This window comes from Chelonoidis abingdonii, chromosome 2, assembly GCF_003597395.2.
Source record: "Chelonoidis abingdonii isolate Lonesome George chromosome 2, CheloAbing_2.0, whole genome shotgun sequence".
Taxonomy (NCBI): Eukaryota; Metazoa; Chordata; order Testudines; family Testudinidae; genus Chelonoidis; species Chelonoidis abingdonii.
Window position 1 is genome coordinate 20622543 of NC_133770.1, and position 24673 is coordinate 20647215.

At 42.5% G+C, this 24673-nt stretch overlaps 1 protein-coding gene across 7 annotated transcripts in view; it reads left to right on the plus strand.

Annotated features, from left to right (window-relative positions):
- RBM33 (RNA binding motif protein 33) overlaps nt 1-24673 on the plus strand; it is a 185594-nt gene that overhangs the window by 58187 nt on the left and 102734 nt on the right. For all 7 annotated transcript variants that reach the window (XM_075062195.1, XM_075062196.1, XM_032775613.2 and 4 more), the window contains exons 7-9: nt 5060-5231; nt 17804-18012; nt 20752-21001. In XM_075062195.1, the coding sequence (XP_074918296.1) occupies nt 5060-5231; nt 17804-18012; nt 20752-21001 (631 nt within the window). The remainder of the gene's footprint in view (nt 1-5059; nt 5232-17803; nt 18013-20751; nt 21002-24673) is intronic.

A 24673-nucleotide genomic window follows, 5' to 3' on the forward strand; every position in this document is an offset into this window, starting at 1 on the left:
CAGCGCTGCATCACCAACGCTGCAATCCTTATACCCCAGGCAGAGCAGGAGTACAGCCAGCGCTGCAGCCAGGGAGATGCAGCACTGTATGTGCCTTGCAAGTGTGGACGGTGAGTAAGTTGCAGCGCTGTAAACCCACAACCAGCGCTGCAACTCTCCAGTGTAGCCAAACTCTAGAATTCAAAAGTTAGAACTTTTGGAGGAGTCACTCATCATAAGACGCTAGTGTACACCCAGAATATCATGTCTCTTGTCAGTTACTTTTCAGACTTAAAAAAGCTAATACAGTTCCAGTGCTCATAGAGAGTGTGTTTTTGTTTTTGTTTTGTTTTTTTCTGTGTCTTTCTCTAAAAATTCTGCATGTACTGAGGTTTAATTACAGGGAAGTAGATTTTTTAAATTGGGAATAAGATGTCATATGTTGGAAATGTATTTTAAACATGACTAGGGATATCTTGTTTATATTTGCTTGTGGGGAGGGGGGGTTGTGGTGAAGGTTTTATAGATGCAATTCTTCTTTATTACAAAGAACATTCACATTTTTAATGGGTTAGTGAATACCTCACCGCAAACCTAGACTTTCCCTGGACAAATGTTTTGCCCTTTGCTTACACGGAGTAAATATTGTTATAGTTTATTTGTATTGTAATGCCCAGGGGCCAGCCAAGAACCATTTTGTTAGGCATTGTATAAATACAGAGTAATAAGTCTCTGCGCCGAAGAGCTTGCAATCTAAATAGACAAGATTGACTCAGGGTAGAGGAAAGGTTGTAACATACAGAGGGAACACAGTGCTTACTTGCAAATCTCATGCAATTTCCTTTTCTTGACTTTTGTTTTTTTAATTCTGTGGGGTTTTGTTAAGAATTACCTGAAGGGAGAGCTGCAGTAGAAGGAAGCAGAGTAGGCCAGATAAGATGAGAGAAAAGGGAAGTGGGGAAGCATGGAGGACAGCTACAGAGAAGATTATGTACACACGTGTGTGTGTGTGTGTGTGTGTGTGTGTGTTGTGAGAGGGTTTGAAGCCAATAGCTACCTGACACAGAGGGGAGAGAGAGTACAGTAGAACCTCTTTTACAAACTGACCAGTCAACCACACACCTCATTTAGAACTGGAAGTATGCAGTCAGCCAGCAACAGCAGAGACACAGACTACAAAAAAGCAAATGGAGTACAGTACTGTGTTAAACGTAAACTACTAAAGAAAAAAAAAGAAAGAGAGCAGCATTTTTCTTCTGCATAGTAAAGTTTCAAAGCTGTATTAAGTCAATGTTCAGTTGTAAACTTTTGAAAGATTCATAATGTTTTGTTCAGAATTACGAACATTTCAGAGTTATGAACAACCTCCATTTCCAAGGTGTTTGTAACTCTGAAGTTCTACTTTATCTAGAGTGGTATGCTGGTATAATTTGGCTTGTAATTTTAAACTTCTCTTACAGTCTAATAAAAACCAGTTTCTGCTTAGAGTTCCATTGAGACAAGCTACAAATGTTGCTTCAGAGAATGTTTGTTTGTTTCCTGTTAAAGCAGTCATATTGAGTCTTCAGTGGTTCGGGAGCCAAATTAGCCTTCAGCGTTAACCAAAAAAACCACAGTACTGTGAATTCATTGTTTCATTTATTATAGTACGATATATTTGTATTTAAACAGTATGACGGGAAATATTTAGTTTTTCTGTCTTTCATAACTTAGATTGGCTGATAATTAAATCAATGTTTTAATAACCCGTGCTGCAAGCAACCAGAGGAGAAGTATTAAAGAGGCATTTGCGGCTCGCAAGCCTTAGTCTGTGTATCACTGTCTTAAAGTACACACAGTCCAATATCCAGACGTCATGACATCAAACTGCCAAATAGGATTGATAGTTACTTTGAGTGTAATCACTTACATTTTACCATGTTTCTGTAGAAGTAATATTGACTACTTTTACCATATTATTCAGAATAACATGACCTTCCTTTCCAAATTAGAACTCATTAGTCACCTTTTTATTCATTATTCCAGTCATGTTGATTAATATTTATTATAAATTTGAAGAAGAATTTAGACATAAGAGTTTATTTTCTTGGTACAAAAGGCACATAACTTTAAAAAACAATGATAGTCTGTGACTCCTTTGGAAAAACACACAAAAACAAACCTCTCAGGTTGGGCATCAAGCCAGTTTCTCAGGGATGTCAGCACCCTGCCACTAGTGCTAAATATGATTAATTTAGCAGTGGAAATAAGTGTGGTAGTGTGATCAAAAAAAAAATTGGGTAAGAAACATGCGTTACTTGAACACACAAAAGCTTTTATTCCTTTTCTGGAGGAGCTGAAAGATTTCTTCACTATGTGTGGATGAATCCATATCAGCTAAACTGGAAGAGTTCTTCGTATTGAATTTGACGATGAGGTTGAGAAAAGCTTTTTTGGTGTATACATGAATTTCCTTGAATATTAGACTCCTTGTATTCATCCATTGAAACTGGAGGATATTTGTACTGGCAATGGTGAAATTGCAGTTCTTCACCAACCATTTCCTGGAGAGCTCCCAGAATTGTTTGTAAGTAGTTGCAAATTTGAAGTCAAGGCTGCAATAATCAAAGATGTCTGCCTGTTGCAGAGTGTGGATTGCTGATCTAAGCTGGGCTTTCTCTGCTCTGGAATATTTAGGCCAGAACCTAAGAGTGGTTTGGCAGCGGGTGACGCATCCAAATCCAAAAAACCCAGATTACTTTTCAAATGTGGAATTGATGAGTAGTTGTAAAGTAATCTGTTTCTGTAAAAAAAAAAAAAAAAAAAAAAAAAAAAAAAAAAAAAAAATTATCCAATTACATGTAAAATAATCGAACACAGTAATAAGTTAACAACCCTACAGCCAACATTATAAATGGAACCCCTGAAATGAATGAAAAGATGAGGATTGCCATACCAACTCTAACGAGACAAATCAATTAAGGTGAGCTAATGAGTACTTGCACTGGACATGTACCAGACTTGCTACCTACATAGCTGTGATATCTTGACCTGATCTTCATATCTATCTCACCGTGTTCCCAACCTGTATGGGGAAGGCATAAAACCCACCCCACCTCAGCCAGTCTAGTGGTGAGGAAAAAATTTCTTCCCAGTTCTAAAAGAGAAAAGGGGAATAGGGAAAGTCTAAAGCAGATCATAAAACGTGGTCCTACTCTGACCCCATGGGTAGGAGTAGGGTACTGATGATTAGAGATTGAGGGGAAAGAGTTTTGTCTGGAATACATGACATGTAAATATACTCTCCTCCTCCTAGTGCACATGATGGGCCAGAGGCCACTTCCTGGTCCCTCCCTGGCTCCATTCAGAGAAGTCTGTCCCCTCCCTTTCTCTTTCCTTGTAATCCAGATGTAGTAGGGGCCCTTAAAGGAGCTCCATCCTGATCTTCCTGTTGCCTGGACAGTCACTGCATTCAGTTGCGGTGAGGACAGTAGGCTTGATGTGTGTCGCCTGTGGAGCTAAGTGCCTCCTATGACTTCCTGCCTTGCCTCCTTTCTAATAATTACTACTTTAAGTGCCCTAATTTAGAAGACAAAATCATGTCTTGCTTTAGTATGTTCTTTCTGTGTTCACCAAACAGGAAAAAAATGTCTTTCCTGACTGCTGGCTGGGGAGCCTTGCCCACATGCTCAGGGTTTAGCTGATTGCCATATTTGGGTTCGGGAAGGAATTTTCCTCCAGGGCAGATTGGCAGAGGCTCTGGAGGTTTTTCGCCTTCCCCTGCAGCGTGGGGCATGGGTCACTTGCTGGTGGATTCTCTACAGCTTGAGGTCTTCAAACCACAATTTGAAGACTTCAATAACTCGGACATAGGTTAGGGGGTTTTATAGAAGTGGATGAGTAGGGTTCTGTGGCCTGCTTTGTGCAGGAGGTCAGACTAGATGATCATATTGGTCCCTTCTGACCTATGAGTCTTATGAGTCATAGTTCATGTGTAGGCTCTAAAAAGAACTAAAAACTGTGTGTGAGACCCAGTAGATCAGGAATCTGCCTGCTAGTATGTAAAAAAAAACCCAAACCCAATCTTTCATGGCAAATAATGCTATATTATAATATTTTAAATTCCAAACTGTAAATCGAATTTAAGCTGAATGTAACATTCTTAACTTTCTGTCCACCGTCCCAGGACAGAAAACTTTTTGGGGGTGGAGGAGGGGGGACTGGGTGGAGGTTAGACAGGCTGTAAAGAGACACTGACACTTGGGACATGGTTTTCTGTGAATAATAAAGGTTTGCTCCCCCAAGAAGATCTCAGATGTGACTTGAGAACAAGGGCATAACATTCTATTATGCAGATTTAGTTTATTAAAATTGGGTACTGCATAACAGTATATTCTTTTGATGAGATGAGAAACTGCTCAATTTAAACTTCATTTCCACTGGAATATTTTCTCAAGACAAGCAAAACTGTACCTAATAAAAGAAATCTAATTTAGAAATTGTGAAGTTATCTAGCCTTTATTCTTTCATGTTATTGACAATTGCTCTGAGTCATAAACACTAAGACTAATTAATTTATTCTTTTAATGTTTTTTGAATAGTCCAATGTATTTTGGATACTGATGGTATCCAAACCCTGAAACTATGGCATAGTCATTTTTCTACATGTCATTACAGGATATTTGATATGGATTTATTTTTTAATAGCTGTGGACTAATCAGATTTGGTTCTGGTAGAATATTCAAAATACCCTCTTAAGCATTGTAATAGCAATACAAGATATGTTCCAGGAGTTTGGCTAGAAATGTTTTACAGAAATCAGTTATACCTCAGATATGTAGCTACTGTATATTGTAACCAAAGCAAGCTATAAGATATGGTGAATCACCTGCTGTTCCTAAACCGTGCCCAAGAATTCTTTGTAATGCCAGAAAGGTACAGGCAGTGGAGCCCTTATACAAGACATTTTGGGTGTGTGTGTGTGTGTGTGTGTTTCCTATCTTGAGAGAGATTCTTTCACAAATGATAATATTTTTAGCATGTTGAAAATCTGTCTCGGTCAACGTTAGTTTGTACTCGTCTTTTTCTCTTGTGATGCAGGCAGCTATTGAAACTCTGGAACTTCAGGAGGAAACAAAAGAAGAATCTGATGAGGAGGAGGAGGAGGATGAAGAATCTGGACGACTACGTTTCAAAACTGAACGAAAAGAAGGAACCATCATTAGGCTCTCAGACATAACGAGAGAGAGGAGAAACATTCCAGAAACATTGGGTAAGATTCTGTGGCAATGGACTATAATAACTGACTATAATAAAAGAAAGGAAAAGATTAGATTACTTAAAACCCTATTAACTATGTTATTCTTAAGGTTAAAGAATGTAGTCTACCATAGACTGCTTGTCTATATGCAAGCTGTTCGCTGCTTGTTTTCCTAGTAGCTTTAGTTCTCCTCCTCCTTCAGAATATCAGAAAAGGTATATGCTTTTTCAAAAGTGAATGCAATGTATATTCATTGAAGCATTTCAGATCCCTTAAACCTGTCTGTCCTTTAAACAGGGGTGCTGGAACAATTTTTATAGTGGGAATGCTGTAAGCCATTGAACCAAACTGAAAATCCTGTATATAATGCAAACCCCTTCAAATCAGGGAGTGCTGCAGCACCCATAGTTCCAGCATCTGTGCCTTTAAACAGCAGTTGCCTATACACTGGGAAAATTCCACTAATGTTTTAATATTTCCACCTTTTAAATGACCCTCACAGATTTTCATGCGTGGTATAAGGCTCACAGTTCTAGTAAACATCACGCTAGTTGAAAGCAACTTGCTGTAGTACGTTGGCACACAGCATATATCCAGCTGCACTGAATGTATATTTGGCACGTGTTTCAGCATGAAGTGGGAAAGCCATTATGTGCTTAATCCTAATAAGACTTTTTCATCAATTAGCTAATAAACTGTTGTGATGTTATGTGCAATTTCAGTGAAAAAGTGATAAATTGATTTTCGGCTTCCCCTTATTTGCCCAGTTTTAGTCCATCTGTCCAAATAAAGTCACAATGAGGTATCTTGGAGAGGGGTTCATTTCACCAAATCTTTTTATGCTCTGGATGCTGAAATATTTGATACTGTGATATAAAAAAATCCCTTGTTTCGTTGGGGATCACTGAAGCTGCTGCTCATGTTGAATTTCACATAATGGCAGCACTTTTAGCATATATTGATGCCACAATCAATACCAGCATCTGATATCAGAAATGCTTGGTATTACTGGGGTTAAATGCTAAGGCATAATGATCTAGAATCAAGACTGCCCAGATTCAAAATATGGCTGCCCATGATGATGATACAGATGCTGGAACACCTTTTGAAGAAGTGTTTGCCATTGCGCAGTGCTCACAGTTCTGCAGAAACTAAGTATCAATTCAAACTGTGGAAAAAGGTTTGAATGGCTTCCTGAAGAGGGTCAAGGTATGAAGCAGCTAACTTGAGAGGGAATGGAGGTAGCTTATCAGATACCATTGGTCTATAAGGCATTGAGAGCAGATGGTGCTGACACTAATGCTTGCAGATATGCATGGCGGCACTCATCAGATCTTCATAAAGACTTTCTGTAGATGGGTGGAATATTTTTTTGGAAGACTGCAGAGGCTATATTCACAAGAGCAAAGGGCACAATCCACTTTGCTTTCTCTGGTCCCTCTTCAGGCAAAGAAGGTGGCAAGGGAACGGCAGCCTCTGCCTGGAGATTAGCCTAGATAGCTAGGTCTGAATTCAATAATCAAGCTGCTTCTACTTTCCTTCTAAAGAAAGCCAATGTGTCCTAAAACTCCAGGTTTTTTGAAGGGTCCCATATCAAAAAGCTAGACTGCCAGTGCTTTCTTCAGAGAGCCTTTTTTATGGAGGGAGATTAAGAGCCTTTTTACCTTCAATAAACACTAGTTACCTAAGATCCAGGAAGGGAACAGATCTTGCTTCAGAGAGACTCCTCCAAATTGTCCTCCTTGAGATTCCTCTATAGTTCAACAGTAAGAGGAATAATGCTGCAAGAAATTTGATTCTTCTTGGCAAAAAGTCATTGAGTTCATGCTATTGAAGGAAGGAAGGAAGGAGTTTTTATTCCAGAAATTTATTCACCTTGACAAATCCTGTCAGCAGGGACCGTGCTACAGATGTTGGCCTGATTGGCACAACAAAATTCATGGCATGTGATCCATGTCAAACCTCCGTGGACCCTGAGATTTCGGTGGTTTCATGTCAGGGGAAGACTCTTATTGAATCTAGGCAATGAATTAACTCATTAGCCATGCTTGTTTGGTATTTCAGGCAAAAATCTTTAATTAGGAAAAAACTTCCAATCCATGTTGTTGTAGAATGCTGAATGCATCCTGACTAGGATGGGAGGAGCTCTCCAAAGGAGCTTCACACCAAGGCACTCCAATAACAATGCATAAAGGGTCTAGAGATGAGGTGTGATACTAAATGCACTAAGTACCCTCAGATGTGTATGCCTTATCTGCACACAGTGTGTCACTGGCTTAACTAAAGTGATTTTTTTAATGAAATTTGTTAAACTGATGTAAGCCCTTGCATAGAATTGGTTTATAGCTGCCTAGCATTAAGGTAAATGGCAGCTGTAAACAGATTTAAGTGTATCCAGGTTGTGTTGTAACAATTGTGAATGCTTAAGGAAAAAGCTTAAAGGGAAACAGTGCTTTTATATTGCAGTTTTTATCAAGTTTTTGGGTTACTTGATATGTCGCTCAGATACAAGCAAAGCAAGGTAAAATGACTATCCAAATATAAACTAAAATAAATGGCAGTGGTTAGTTCTATTTTTGTTTGCCAGTTGCTTTTGTTAGAACAGTTTCTGTAAATGTGATTGGTTTAATTTTTGTGTTTGTTAATGAAAGGACATACAGTAACTGATACTCTTTAGCCATTAAACTAACAGCAATGTAAAATTTGTCATTTGCATATAAATATCAGCCCTGCTCTTGGGATTACAGTTAATAGATATTACTGATTTAAAAATGAAACTTTGTTGCATAGCTACATCTCTTTACTTTAAAATCTGGACATAGTTGAGAAAACACTTAAAGAGAAATTAACATTTCAGTTGAAGTTACAAACGTAATTTCCATCCTGTCACATTTTGGTGACCTTTTGTGACAGCTTGTCTCTATTGGAGGGAAGCATTCTTACTTGCTGATTAAAGATGTCATTTGAAACCATTTTATTACCAGGGGTAGTGAAATTAATCTTGACACTTAGAGCCACTAGAAAAATAATTGCTGATTCACTACATTAACTGTGTATGTGTATGAGAGAGAGAACTGTGTAGTCAAGATTAGAATGTGTGTGCTTGGAAAATAAATATATAAAATGTAAAAATTATTCTCTCATGAACGGTGTTGAAACTTTTCCTAAATGTTTTTTTTCTTTGTTTTTTTTGGTTTGTTTTTTTAACAAAGAAAATGTAATAGGTGGTTTTGAGAAGATTTTAGGGAGACATGTTAAGGAAAGGATATAAAATACATTTCTGAGAATACTGAATTCATCCTTTAAATAAAGCTTTTTATGTACTCATTATTACCATATAGAATTATTGACTGGCTGTATAGAGCTTACATTATGGATGGATGTGTACAACAGACTTATTTATCTTTAAGGAAAGAGCGGGAGATAATTATCTTATTTGGCCTGGTACAATCAAAAACCAACAGTATACTTCAAAGCAGCTCTGCTCTGCTCTCCTGCTCTTCCCAGGAACTCTTCTCTCTAGGCCTGATTTGAAAAAACAAACAGTATGGCTTCCATGCTTGTGGAAAGCCATACACAAAGCAGTTGGAACTATTAGTGATGCTGTTTTGATGCCAGCAATAGGATGCACAATGTAGTCTGTTTATGCTTGATATAACATCTAACTTTGAATATACTGAGTTTTTGGTCTGAAATCTCAGTGTTTCATTAAATTTGTTGCTCTTTCACACACACTCATACAGAAACGTGTAATGTAATAAGGTTACAAGTCTGAGTGCTTAAATCAGGAAATACGCAAAATGTCACATAATTTAACCTTGTCCCATCACCAATGCATACATAGCACCCAGTTTCTCCCTCTGATACATCCATGGCACTCCTGTTGAAAACGGTTCATGTTGTGCATGTGTATATTAAATAGAATTATTCCCATGGTAATTTACAGTACGTTTATCGGCATTGTTCCAAAATATTCTGTGTGTACACAGAGGATGAATGAAGGATACTGTGGGAACCTTAACTTTTGCATTATCTGACTTTTGAGTGTTTAAGGCTCTGAACCATCACATAAATGTACAAATAGTGTACTACTCCATTGTGTGGTGTCTTAGGCCAGGCTAACACTACAGACTTCTATCAGTATAACTGTCGCTCCAGGGTCTGAATAGTACATACCTCTGAGCAACATAATTCTACTGACCTTAACCCCGTGTAGATAGCACTGTGTTAATAAGAGAGCTTCTCCTGCTGACATAGCTACCACCTCTTGGGGAGATGGCTTAACTGACAGCAGAATCTCTCCCATTTGTGTAGTAGCATCATCACTAAAACGCTACAGTGGCAAGCTGCGGCACTGTATGTGAAAACAGGCCTTTACTGACTGCAAGGGGATACCGCGCAGATGCACGTTTGCAGGGCTGGGACATAAAGTTGGACCCTCAAGTTGATTTGTTTGTTCTTTTAGGAAAGAGAGAGAATTAAAACACTGAATATGTCTCCTGAGCTCATAATGTACTTCCTCAGTCCCACAATCAAAAATTTGTTAAATGTTTCTAAACTGCAATGAAGTAAACAAAATCATATCCAAATAATCACCGTCTTCATAGTACAGTGTAGCAGTGCCTGCTGTAGTTTATTGCAGAACAGTAGCCATTATGTAACCCTTTTATTTTACATCCAGAATTTTATGGAACTATATTTGTTGGCTGAAATATTGAGCAAGTCGTCTGTGCTTATGTGACCTAAAATACATTTGTCAGCTGTTATGGTTTTTTAGTTCATTGAGTGGACAGAATAGCTTCCTCTACAGTTTAGACACCTCTCCTTTCCCTCAACTTAATCACATTTTTGGAGACCAACACACCTGAAATTTGAACCTTGAAACATAGTATGGGCATTATCCTGGACACGCAGGAAGAAAGATGAGAGACCAGGGATGTGATTTTACCTAGATCAGACCTTCATTAACTCATTTGGAAACTACCTGGCAATAACATGTCCAGTGCAGTTTGTCCTTCCTTCCATAATCTATTCCATCTGATAAAGGGCTGCTGTCCGCTTTCCAAACCTTGTCAACTGCTCCCAGCAACCCTGGCTCCATCTTCTCATCAGCAACTGGCAACAACTCTGTGCAAATGTATAATGAATGTTAGGGTGTCTGCAGTTTTTGCCACATTTTGTAACGCTCTTCAAGTTCTAAACCCTTTTTTAAGGGCCTCCTGAAATTAGGCCACTCGTTACCTTTTTCTGTTGCAAATATACAGCCTTCACAATCCAAATGCGCACAAAATATCTCCAGCCAAATAAGAATAGTAGCAAGTTCTTTTTCGAGTGCTTGCTCATATCCATTCCAGTTAGGTGTGCGTGCGCCGCATGCACGTTCGTCGGACGATTTTTACCCTAGCAACGTTCGGTGGGTCGGCTGGGCGCCCCCTGGAGTGGCGCCGCTATGGCGCCGGATATATACCCCTGCCGATCCAGCCACCCTTCAGTTCGTTCTTACCGCCCGTGTCGGTTGTTGGAACAGTGGAGCGCAGCTTAGCTGACCTCCACTTCTCTAGTTACTCGTATTTCTCGTTTATATAGTTATTATCCTTTTATATATATATTTATGTACTTATGCGTTTTTCTTTACTAGCATAGTTAGTTTAGTAATAGTTAGCGGGGTTCAGGGAGTAGCCCTTCCCCGCAACCGGTGCCGGAGCCTATGCCCGGCTCACCGGTTCTTAAACCGTGCTTGGCCTGCCACAGGCCGTTGCTGACAGGAGATCCACACGACTCCTGTTTGTGGTGCTTCAGGGAATTGCATTTCACATTTAAAGTGCCCATTTGCAAGGCTTTTAAGCTGAGAACAACATGGAGCAGCACTTTCATTTATCCTTCACCTTCTGCACTGAGCGCTGGCCACTCGGCGGACCGAAGCGCCTCCTCGGCACTGGCCATTGCCGGCACCGAAGTTGATTCGGCACCGTTCCCTCTCTCTCAGGTCGAGGAAGCCCACGACTCCTCCTGGTAGTGCCTGACAGCTCCCCGGCGCACGCCGTGGTTGAGCTCCCTGCTCCTGCTGCTTCTGTGCCAACTGCACCGCAGCCAGAGGGCTCGTTCAAGTCGGATCGCCCGGCACCGACACCCGCAGAGGCACTGATGACGTCGGCACTGTTGATTCCGGTCCCGCAGGGCCGTTGAATCCAGTGCCTGCCTGCTTCCGTGCTAACGGCACCGCAGCCAGAGAGCTCATCTAAGTCGGATCGCCCGGCACCAACACCTGCCGAAGCACTGACAACGTCGGCACCGTTGATCCCGGTCCCACAAGGGCCGTCGAATCCAGTGCCTGACTGCTCCCCGGTGCACGCCATGGTCGAGCTCCCTGCTCCTACTGCTCCCATGCAAACTGCACCGTCGACAGAGAGCCTGTCTCAGCCGGATCGCCAGGCACCGACACCTGCCGAGGCACTGGCGACATTGGCACCGTCGATCCCGGTCCCACGAGGGCCTTTGAATCCGGTGCCTGACAGCTCTCCAGTATGCACTGTGGTCAAGCTTACTGTTCCCTCCGCACCGGAGACATTCCTAACGGCGAGGGATCTCATTGCCATGACAGAGTAGAGGCTGCCTGAACCCCCGGCACTGCCGGTGCAGGTAATACAGTCTCTTGGCAAGCGTCCTTGATACAACCATCCTCTGTCGGCGCAGCAGAGCGGCACTGTTCATGATCACGGTCCTAGAGACACTCCAGGTCCCGTCGGCGCTCCCGCTCCCGACGCCACTTGCAGTCCCAATGCTGTTCTCCTCGGCACCCGTTGCATTCGCTGCACCGGTCGGTGTCCCGTTCACCGACCCGATAATCTCAGCACCGTTCTGGCTCCCAGCACCTCTACAGGCACTGTGACTCCCGTAGCCGCTCCTGACCTCGAGATCTTGGTCGACCTCCTGGCGCCGCTCTGGTTGCAGGTCCGGATCTCGTTCCAGGTACCGGTGTGCCTTCCAGTACCGGTCCCAGGTGCCGAGTTGGGCAAGGTCTGATAGAGTCAGAGACTCTGCCCATGATTTTTCAGCACCTCCATGGCCATCCGGACACGCATCAGTGTCTTCCCACCTGGACAGCTTTTATGTTCAGGACCGCGATTCTGGTGTGCCCACCAACAACCTGAGAGCACATCAGGACCTCCTGTGGAGGGTAGCACTCAGTGCGGACCTTCAGGTGCAGGAGGTCCCGGAGGTAGGGGACCCGGTAGTGGACATTCTATCGGCGGTTGCCCCACTAGAGGGGCCCTACCCGTTTATTCGGACCATCCAGGCGAATGCCGATACTCTATGGAGGGTACGAATTGTCTGTCCATCTCCTCCCTGTCGCTACGTCATTCAGTTGGTTAGAAAAGGAATGGATGCAGCAGGGGCTAGACGAATGACCCATATCACTGCAAGGAACTGCTCAGGCGCTTATAGCCCTGCAGCAAATCAATAAAGCCGCTTGAGCCCCTATAATCATAACCGGATGCGGTGGATAAATTTATGTCTCATATGCTCTGACTTAATTTAAGTCTCCATCAAGACTCCGCCAAGAGTTCACGCCCTCTTGGAGGAAGGAAAAAGGCGGCAGAAGCTTCCCTCAGGCCTCGTTACCATGCAGTGAGCATCTTCATGGCTCAGGTTTCAAACTCCGGCTTTCTGGCTTACATTGTTTGGTAAGCCTCTGTGCGTGAAACCAACTCCAGCTGCAAACTGAGGACAACAGGGTCCTAATTCCTCTCTCTCAGCGGCATACCCGATACCTACTGCAGCCTTTCCATTACCAGCCACACCGCCACACTCTGTGCCCAGCACAAGATAGGACTTTGGCGACGGCGCGGCTGAGTGTCGCAACGACTGCCAGACCCAGGGCCAAGATCGAGGTCCCTCGCATCACCACCGGACCAAAGACAATCTTTCGAGGTCTGCCCAGAGCGGCATACCGGTTACAGGCGGGATCCACTCCTACTTCCTCTTGGCGTTGGTCCCAGTTAAATCTCAGTTCGCTGTCTCCTACACATAGTGGAGTATGGAATTTGTTCTATCCTGTCCCTTTCAGGGACTCCTCTCGGGCGCAGTTCCTCTTTCAAGAGTGCAGACGCCGATGGATGAAGGGGCAAAGGTTTACTCCCTTATTCCCTATCCCCAACTCTACGGATGGTCTCGGACTCTGTCCTAGACCTACGAGGATCAACCAGTTTAAATAAAGGTTGAAGTTCCGCATGTATTCCTGGGAACGTTATCCTGTCTGATCCTGGAGACTGGTATTGCCTCGATGAAGATGCGTACTTCACATTGCCATCTTCCCTCACACAGGAGATACTTCCGCTTCTAGCCAACCGTCGGTACTTCCAATTACGGTCTGTGTTGCCTTTCTGGCAGCCCCACAGGCATTAACCCAGTGTGCTGTAGTCGCAGCCACCTCCACGCGACTCAGATATGTGTTTCCCGCATCTGGATGCTTATCTGAGAGACTCAAGACACAAGTCACAGTGTGGGCATTGTCAGGGACCTATTTCACATGTCTTGCCTGATGATCACTATGGAAACATCCACTCTGTTCCCACGCAGAGGTAGACTTCCTAGCTATCGTGGACTCCCGACTAGCCGGATCCTGCTTACCACAGCCACGGTTTCAGGCATGGCACTAATCATCCGAGGTCTGCAAACTTCCACAACGACCTCGGCTCGCACTTGTCTCGATCTCCTGGGTCCATGCTGCCTGCTAGTTTGTAACAAACACGCTAAGCTCTGCCTCTGTCCTCTCCAAGTTTGACTCAATCGGCGTACCGCCCGGACAGGGCAAATGTCATGATATCACCATTCCCTCGACACCCTAGGCTCCTATGATGGTCGATAACTCTCCACTGATGTGGCAGGATGCCGCTCCATCGCCCCACCTCACTCTCCTGACGACGGACGCGTCATCTCTCGGCTCAGGTGATCACCTCAGTAACCTTCGAGCTTACGGCCTTTGGTCTTCTCAGGAGCTGGCGTTTCCACATCAATGTCCGAAAATGAGAGCAGTCCACCTGCGTGCCAGGGGTTCAAAGCAGGAGCTGCTGAGTCCGTGGCGGCTCAGTGTTTACAGCCACACATCCGGACATGTGCTACATGAACTAACCTGGGAGGGCCATGATTCTCCTCCTTTTGTCAGAGCCATCCATCCTGGCACTTTCTGCATAGCCCACTCGATAGTCTGTGTTCCTTCTCCAGGCGTTCGGAAAGCCTTGGCGCTTCGATCTCAGCAGGTCTTTCCTGTCTCCTGAGTGGTCGCCTGCCGATGTGATACATTCTTGTTACCAGAAGTGGGGATTTCCTTCCCCCATATGGACGCTGTTCGCTTTACTGCGAGAACAGGAAATGTTCGAGGTTCGCTTCTGCCAAGTCTCCTCCGGACCGATCTTGGGCACTGTCCTCATGCCGTGGAAGGCCAACTCCTTTATGACTTCTCAGCTCTCCGGCTCATTGGTCTCTGCTCAAACTTTGCAGGGCAGGGCGCGGCATTATCATGATCACTCCAGTGTGGTCCAGCACGCACTGATACACCACGTTCCTCGGCCTGTCAATAGCCAACCCAATGACTCCTCGCCATCGGCACCCAGACCTCATACCTCAGGACACAACGGCAGACTTCGCGCCCAGACCTGCAGTCTCTCACCTCACGGTGTGGCTGCTTGGACTATCGGGGTCAGGAGACCTTCCACCTGTCAACTACCCTGGCCAGGGGAAGCGTTTCTCCTACAGGCTGCAAACTTAAGCTACTCCTGCTGAGTTCGTGATCCCTCCATATTTGGACTACCTTCTGGCCTATCAACAGCAGGCCTAGTGTGTTCCATCACTGAGTGCACTTGCAGCCATCTCTACCTTCCACCCAGGCTAAGGTGGTCTTCTGTTTCCAACTCTATGGTTTCGAGGTTCCTGAGGGCTTGGAGCGCTTACACCCTTAGGTATGCCGCCCGCCCAACCTGGGACCTCAACCGTGCTTTAACCAGATTTGTCTCCTCCATTCGAGCCTTAGCGACCTGCTCGCTGCTATACCTGTCTTGGAAGACAGCTTCCTCGTAGCCGTTACATCGGCCAGACATGTCTCCGTCAGGGCTCTTACGGTGGTTCTGCCATACACTGTGTTCCAAAGACAAGTGTATTATGACCACACCGGCTTCCTCCCTAAGGTGGTTTCGGCCTTCATGTTAACCAACACTCAACGCGATGGGGACAACAATTGCCCTCTGGACGTGTACAGCGCTCGCATTTATGTTGAGTGGACAAAACATTTCGTAACACACCCAACCTCTCGTCGCGGGAGCAGACCCAGAAGGAAAGCTACCTGTTCCTCTCAGAGGATCCCATCTTGGGTGATGACGTGCACCTGCACTTGTTATGATTTGCGCACGTTTCCCCAACCACAATCACCATGCATTCTACCAGGCTCAGCTTCATCCACCCTTGCTGATCGTGTGCCTACCCACAAGATCTATCGCGCAGCTCCATGGTCCACGGTCCATACCCTTGCTTCGCATTATGCTCTGGTTCAACAGTCGAGATGCTCAGCCTCGGGCTCAGCAGTTTACATTTTGCCAATTTCACTCTGACCCCACCGCCTACATAAGGCTTGGAATCATCTAACTGGATGGAATGAGCAGCACTTGAAAGAAAAGACGGTATTCACTTTGTAACTGTTGTTCTTCGAGATGTGTGCTCAATCCATTCCACACCCGCCCTCCTCCCCCTCTGTCGGAGTAGCCGGCAAGAAGAACTGAGGGTGCTGGGTGAGCAGGTATTATCCTGGCCCATGCGGTGCACTCCAGGGGGCGCCCAGCCGACCACTGAGTGTTGCTAGGGTTAAAACTCTTCGACGAACGTGCACGCGGCGCGCGCACACCTAACTGGAATGGATATGAGCAACACATCTCGAAGAACAACAGTTACAAAGGTGAGTAACCATCTTTTCTCGTTTCTGCTCCTCGCACACATACATACGCATGCCTCAATCAGCTGTGAACTTGAAAGCTTAATGAGATCACTTATAAGTAAGTTTAAAACAGTGATTTAAGTAGCTTTAGCTATTACATCCCCTGCCATTTTTGTGGCTTTATCACATTCTTACTTTTAGATGTTCCCCCCCAGAGTTATGTGAAAGACCTATACAACATGGAAAAATCACTCTGTAGCAGCAGAGAAACTGATTTATACCCAGCGTGGTTTGACATGCAAACGACACATTTTTCTCTCAAAACTTTCAATTTTAGGTATTATTTGTAATACTAGTTGAGAAAAATATTTCATACAGAAATGTGACTATCTTGATGCTTTCCCTTTAAATTGTAACATTAAATATGGATTATTTCTTTATTAAAAAAAGGATTTGTAAGTTCATTTAATCATACAACAAATACATATTCTAATAGTGTTAAGTTTGCACAGTTAACAAGATAAAGGGAAAAGTCAGTTTCAAAAACAGCACTGTATTATTTATTAGTGATTTTCTAGTTAAGCGTTTAGCTTGTTATATTGCTTGTCACTAAGTGGACCCTATTAAAATGTACAGCATATAAAGTATTGCCTGGTCATGCTGCTGGTAGAACCTTCACTCTGTGTCCTAATATTTAGTAAAGACTTTGTATGTTAGTCCACACTTCTTCTGTAATCTAGTCCCCGACTAATAGTTATCCCCTGACCTGGTTTGCCTTGGGTTTTAACTTTAGTTCCAGATACCATCTACTCTGCAACATTTAGCCATGTTATAAATGAACTGGGGGCAACTGTTGTAAACAGCTTCTCAGTTGTAGATGGGCCCAAAATCTATAGTATGTGTTCTGGGGTGACCAGACAGCAAATATGAAAAATCGGGACAGGGAATGCGGGGTAATAGGAGCCTATATAAGAAAAAGACCCAAAAATTGTGACTGTCCCTATAAAATCAGGACATCTGGTCACCCTAATGTGATTAGTCTTTGTTTGACCCCTGTTAAGTTCATCCCTTTTTTTTGAGCCACAAATAAATTGCATAAGAATGTGTGTATCATTTAGTCCTTTCATATTTCTCTACAATGGCATTAGCTGAATTTGTTCAAATATTCAGAAAAGGTCTTTGGCATAAGACAAACGTACAGAACAGAAGGTGAAGCATTAGAAAACTATGGTTATGATGGAGGACTCAGCATAACCTTTACTATAGTGTTTCCTGCTGCTTCCTTTTCTGTACGCCTTTTCTGTGGATAAACAGAGAATGAAGTTACCCGTGCTGGCAGTCTAGCTCCTTTCACATAACAAACTTCTTAAACAACAAGCAACAAATGTGAGGCAGACTTCAATAGTAAAGTAACATTTTCCTTCATGTTAGTTTCATTAACCTGATACTACATGTTTACCTTTGCAGCAGATACAAATATACAAAAAGAAAAACATTGATTTTGCTTTAATGAAATGTTAACATGCCATTGCCACCTTAAGGTGATCAAAGAGCTTGCAAATTTTGTCTTGGTTGTAGTGACACTTTTCTCTAGTTATAATGGTGTCCTTTGTAATCCTTACCGCAAATACCTGACATATGCATTTTTCTGATATAACAGAACTCTCAGCAGAAGCCAAAGCAGCGTTATTTGAATTTGAAGAAAGGGAAAGACAGCTTAAACAAGGACGCTATGGCTCAAGGAGAGGAGGGAGGAGAGGAAGTTCCATAATGTGTCATGGAATGGGAGAACAAAGAAGAGACAACAATGAAAGGGGAAGAATGAAGGATCACAGGCCTGCGCTGCTGCCAACGCAGCCACCAACTGCGGTAACTAATGCACAGTATTTTCTTTATGAATTGATACTTTTAAGAAAATAATTATGGCAGTTATTACTCTGATTTGTAGATCTTTATGTAGCTCCTTGTCTTTCAAAACTGGGGTGAATTTTAGAAAAACTTTACTGTTCTTAATCTTTCATAAAGATTTAAAAAAAACAAATCTTAATTTACTGTTGCCCCAGTGGACCTTAAGGGAAGATGGGCTTCTCACAGTCTTGTGATTAGAATTTGACACATTTTTGACCAAAACATTTGTATGTGAAAAATACAGATTTGGCAACACTGAAATATTCCCCAAATTCGTAGATTCCCTGCATTGTTTTGGTCAGTGAAAAATTTTTTAAAAATCCCAAACAATTGAATTTAGACATTTTTTGCAATTGAACTGTTTTGAATTTTTTCATTCAAAATGACTTTTTGTTTTGAAGTTTCCTTTAATTTAATTTTTAAAAAATTAAAAATGTTAAATGCTCTAGATCAAAATGAAATATTTTGTTTGATGCAAAACATTTTTTTCAACTTCTTCTCAATTTGCAGAAAATATTTAATAAAAAAAAAATTGACCCAAAACTCATCTTTTCTTCCCCAATTGTTTGGACTTGCCAGCAAACCCAAAAATAATCCATTATTCTCCCAAATATAGTTGTGATTTTGGAAGTATGAAAAGGGTCACATTTCCACTTCAGAGTTTGAGACCTTGGTATTTCAAAGTATCCAAATTTCAAGCATTTTTTCAAATGACGCAAACATATAATCAGGCTCTTTGTGTTTTGCATCAACAGAGAGGAGCAGGTTAACTCCAGTTGTATAGGGAAGCCATCTTTGAATTTGAGATTGCTGCTTATCCTGGCATGGAAAAAATGTGATCAGATATTTCCTTTTCTGTTGAACTCATTCTGGTGACTTTCAAGACTCCGTTAAAATAGTGATGTTAACGTTATTTCTTAAAACTAAGTTTTTATACTTCTAATATTGTACATTATGCTGAGGGGAAAATAAAAACCTAGAGCTTGTCTCTACTACCATTTTTGTCAGTATAACTTACGTTGTCTAGGGGTGTGGAAAAAGCACCACTTAGCAACATAAGTTAGACTAACAGAAGCGCCAGTATGGACAGTGCTGTGTTGGCGGGAGAGCGTCTTCTGCCGACATAGCTACCGCTGCTCGTGGAGGTGATTTTATTATGTCAATGGGAAAGCTCTCTCCCGTTGGCATATAACGGGTGTATGAGTGATCTTACAACCACGCAGCTGCATTAGTACAGCTGTGCCACTGTAGGCTCACTAGTGTAGACAGGCTCTCAGAGAGGAGTCTTCACTCACCTGTGGGTTAGCACACAGCAGTTTTCTACTTCAGAAATACTACACAACGGTTTTCTAAAATTGCAGGTGAAGTATAACATCTGTAATTGAAATTACCAGGGAATTTAGGTAGACAGATTAGTTACCCACACTGGAATTTGGCCAGGTTATTCGGGTCAATGCCTCTGTTGTTATGAAAAATGCCATGGGAACAACAATGGCCACAAATAATTAAAGCTTAATTTAATGTCTTATCCAAAAGAGAATACTTGAGTGGTCAAGAAATAGAATTAATTTTTTGTTTTGTTTTTGTGGAGTACTGTTATCTGGGATCCCTGTTCCTAGATTACAGGCTGTGTGTGGGTATGATAGAGGTGATGCATTAAAGTGAGGGAGCAAAGTTTTACACTGGAAGTATTAATTAAACCATAACAGATTGTTAGTAGGTACTGCTGTAATACTTGATGGTTCAAAACATGCATGCCAATATTTCATGCTTGTAGAACAGAATGGGAAGAGGGCATAAATCACCTTTGTTTTTTCACCTACTATATTGCTGCAATCTTCAATTCATTTAATGTATTTTAAATTAAAATCTAATAATTTTATTATAAGCCTCTCTGTGCTCTCATCGTCAAGGTATCAAGATGCATTTGTTCATATACATCAGTGATTCTTCATGTGGAGAAGCCCTATCCTACCCTCTCTACCCCTCCCACCCAATACTTTGAAGCTACTTGTTCAAGTCTGCAGGTTATGTTTAGTTAAATATGACTTGTCCATGCAGCTACATCTTTTAGTGAATCCAAGTACTTACGCTGGACCAAAGTACAACAAAAAGATGCCAGTTTTCTTAGTGCAGTCCTACCCTTGTACAATGATCAGATGCTAGTGGATTTATTATGGTATCTAAACTGTGCTTCCTAATGACACATACAAACAGAGCTAATTGTTTGGTACTACGCTGCAGTTGATCCTCACTAGTAACGAAAGCCATTCTGCACCATATGTTAGTTTTTTTCCTACTTCTGTTCATTTTCTGACAGCTACACCCAGTACTTAACAATGACATTTTATTCTCATCTGTCTTTTAAATTTTTTTGGATATTGGAAAATTCCATGTGCTAGGCTCTGGCCCCACATGTAAGAATGAACAGTCTCTTACCCCTTCCTTTACTACTTGTTTCCTGCCTATTTTCCCTTCATGCTGACATTTTTTTGCTTTTAAATTATTTCTTCCCATGCTGGTAGTTCCAGTAGTTTCAGCTGGTTTAATGATAGGAATTGGAGGTGTCTTTCTTTGCAAATTAGGCCTTGAACATTCTCAGAGAATCCCAGTTGTGTTCTTTGTTACTGATTTTTCTTTTTTCCATCCGTGTACTTGGATTTTAACTGAATGGATTTTGTTCTTTTTGGTTATTTGCAGGGTCATTCACAGAGGTTAATTCCTCCTCACCAGCAGCAGCCTATTAGGAGTCTGTTCCAGCAACAACAGCTACAAACACTGCTTCCTATGCAGCATCAACACCATTCATCTCCTCCTCCAGGACTACATATGCCACCCCAGATGGAAACACCTGGAATAATGATGACTCCACCCCCAGTGACACCCCAACAACCGAAGAACATACATATAAACCCACATTTCAAAGGGACAGTAGTGACGCCTGTGCAAGGTGAGTGTTCTGAATATTGTAAGTTTTATGTTAGTGTCTCCCTGCTCCCTGCACTGGCAATGCTATCTACGGGGTTGGTTTTCTGTGGTCATTCAGTCATAACGTACACAAACTTATTTCAGGCTAAAATTCTCCTTGCTTAATCATAGCGGAAATATTTTTCCAAAGTTAGTAGTTTGTTGAAAAAACAAAGCCTCTTCCACTTCTGGCTCTTCTTTTAAAATGACACTGAAGGTAAAACTTGCATTATTCTGTAATAAGGAGCAATTGAATTGCCAACAGAAAAAAGATATATTTAAATAGTGGACATCAGTTTTTAATAACTGGTTAAGCATTGCAGTTTAAAATGTCACAAGTAACATACTAGCTTCAGCAAGGCACTTTCAGAACATCCACCCAACTATTTGTGTGTGAATATACTGTGACACCCGTCAAACTGCTATTATTGTGTGAAAGGTACAAGCTGCATCCATTTTATTTATGATGAATTTGACATGATATGTTCTGCTTGTTCTTTTCTCAGCTCTGCTGCTTTTAATGGATTAGTTGATTCAAAGCCTGAGAATTAAACACTTTTTCCATAACTTTATTTAATTCAAGCACCCATTGCTGGGCAACTTTTCTGAGAACTTGCCACAAGGCTGTTAAAGTTGCAACTTCTTTGGCTGTGTTGAATCTGAAGCCATGTCTACACTTACTGGGGATCGACGTGGCTGTGATCGATGCCGCGGGGGTTGATTTTGCGGGTCTAGTGAAGACCTGCTAAACTGACAGCAGAGCGCTCTCTGGTCGACTCGGTACTCCACCGGAATGAGAGGAGTAAGGTAAGTTGATGAGAGAGCATCTCCCATCGACGCAGCGCGGTATAAACACCGCAGTAAGTCAACCTAAGATAAGTCGACTCCTGCTACGTTATTCACTTAGCTGGAGTAGCATAATTTAGGTCTACCTACCCCAGTAGTGTAGACAAGGCCTGAGACTAAAGAAAAGAAATACTTGTATAATTTGAAGTCTCTTTGTGACTGTAGTCAGCACTAGAAAAAGCAAATATTTTTTTTACCTTCTGATCTGATAGATATTTTGTCCTCAAATGAGCAGAGGTCCTGGCCTGAAGCCAACTTTCTGCTTATCATTCTGTCAAATAAAGGAAAGTTGGCAGAACTAGGCTTTGCCAATTGGGAGAGATCTCAAGTATGTTAATCCTGTACCAGATCTTCTCACAGATGGGTTTCAGAACGGCTGTTCCCTGGAGATTATTTTAGTTTTCCATATCTAATAAAAGCAGTATTTCCCACCTATTTAGTCAGTATGTTAGAATACCTGCAATAGTCCAGAAGCTCCTTACTCTTGGATGAATTGCTTTTGTTCACCCTTCTTAAGTTTTCCAAAGCAACTGTTGAAGGTATTTGTTTTATAGAAAGCAAAGAATCCCATTCAGCCTGTCCCACATCTCTTCAACTAGTCAATGAAAGTCTTGCATCCAGATGGACAGCCTCCCTTTTCTAATTCGAGCAAACAGCATTTGGGGACTTTTGCTCTGTCTGACGTCAAAAAGCATATCAGCACCTTCTCCATTGACCCTTTTATGGCTTTCAGTGGTTACAGATACTGTCAGTATGTTGCTCACATAGGACCTTTCCACAGCACCCATAGTATTTTCTAAAATCTTGGTCATGCCAGTGGTACCTCTTTATCTTAAATATGGCTTTTGTTGTCTTAATTTGTTGATCAAAATATCTCTTTTCAACAACTTGTATGCCTTACGTATTCAAAGTTCAAAATGGATTTGTAATCTCTTTTCAAAAATTCATCTCTGCTCAAGATCTCTTGTGTGGGAGCTCATTTTTTTAGCCAGTGAAGGATCTAGCTCTATTCCCAGGAAATAGGCACCTGAATAATGAGTCTTGTAACCTTTATATATTAGGATTTCAATATGACAAAGTCTTTGCCTTCTAGGTCTCATGATGATTTGTGTTGACACAGTTCATGATCTCTTCTTCATCTGAAACTCCAGCAAATCTTCCTTTTTTTTCTGAACTGACCAGCAATAAGACAATTTAACCCTTGTGTTAGTGCTAAATACAGTCCTCTATGTAGACCAAAATAATAGATTCTAGCCTGTTTGGTTGGAAATCCTAGTCTGTTGAGATAGCTTTAACTCAAATCCAGCTATCCATCATTCTTTATTAATGAGGGGGATAACTGCTAAGGTATCCCGGGAGGGGTGGAGGAGGAAGGAAGCACCGGGTGAGGTTGGGGAGAAGGGAAAGACAAGGTCACACTGCACTTTAAAATTTAAAAACTTTAAAACTTATTGAAGGTCAGCCTTCTGTTGCTTGGGCAATCTCCTGGGGTGGAGTGGCTGGGGGGCCGAAGGGCCCCCCCCCTCCCCCCCCCAATCGCGTTCTTGGACATCTGGGTGAGGAGGCAGTGGAACTTGGGGAGGAGGGCTGTTGGTCACATGGGGGCTGTAGCGGTGGTCTGTGCTTCTGCTGCCTTTCCTGCAGCTCAACCATATGCTGGAGCATACGAGTTTGATCTTCCAGCAGCCTAGAGCATCAACTCTTGCCTTCTGTCAGCAAGCTGACACCACTTACTCTCTTCAGCCCACCACCTCTCCTTGCGTTCATATTGCGCTTTCCTGCACTCTGACATTGTCTGCCTCCATGCATTCTGCTGTGTTCTGTCAGTGTAGGAGGACAGCAGGAGCTCAGAGAACATTTCATCCCAATATGTTTTTTTCACCTTCTAATCTTCACTAGCTTCTGCGAAGGAGAAACATTTGTAGCTGGTGGAGGAAAAGGGAGAGTGGTTAAAAAGGCACATTTTAGAGAAAAATGGGTACACTCTTTCACCTTAAACTTTGCTGTTCACATTACACAGCACATGTGCTTTTGTTACAAGTTCGCATTTTGCCTCTTGTATTGAGGGCCTGTTGATTTGGTGTGAGAAATCACTCACGCTTCACCCCTCCCCCCCACCATGTGGCTAACAGCAGAGAGCATTTCTGTTCAGCCACAGCCGAGCAGGAACGGGCACCTCTGAATGTCCCCTTAATAAAAGCACCCTATTTCAACCAGGTGACCATGAATGATATCACTCTCCTGAGGATAACACAGCGAGATAAAGAAGGGATGTTGTTTGAATGCCAGCAAACGCTAGGACCATATGCTGCCATGCTTTAAGCAATGATTCCTGACTACGTGCTACTGGCCTGGCGTGGTAAAGTGTCCTGTCATGGCTCACAGAATAAGGCCACCCTCCCCAGAAACCTTTTTCAAAGGCTTTGGGAGTGCATCCAGGAGAGCTTTATGGAGATGTCCCTGGAGGATTTCTGCTGCACCCCATAGCATGGCATTATAAGAGATAGCAAAGAGATCAAAGCAGATTACCTAGCAAATAAACAAAAATGCAATCTAATCTTAATATACACCTCTACCCTGATATAACGTGACCCGATAAAACATGAATTTGGATATAACGTGGTAAAGCAGCACTCCAGGTGGGGGGAGGGGGCGTTTGAGGCTGTGCGCTCTGGGGGAGCAAAGCAAGTTCACTATAATGCAGTTTCACCTATAATGAGGTAGATTTTTTGGCCCCCAAGGACAGCGTTATATCGGGGTAGAGGTGTACTAAAAAGATTGGATATAAGTAGCAAATTATCATCCTGAA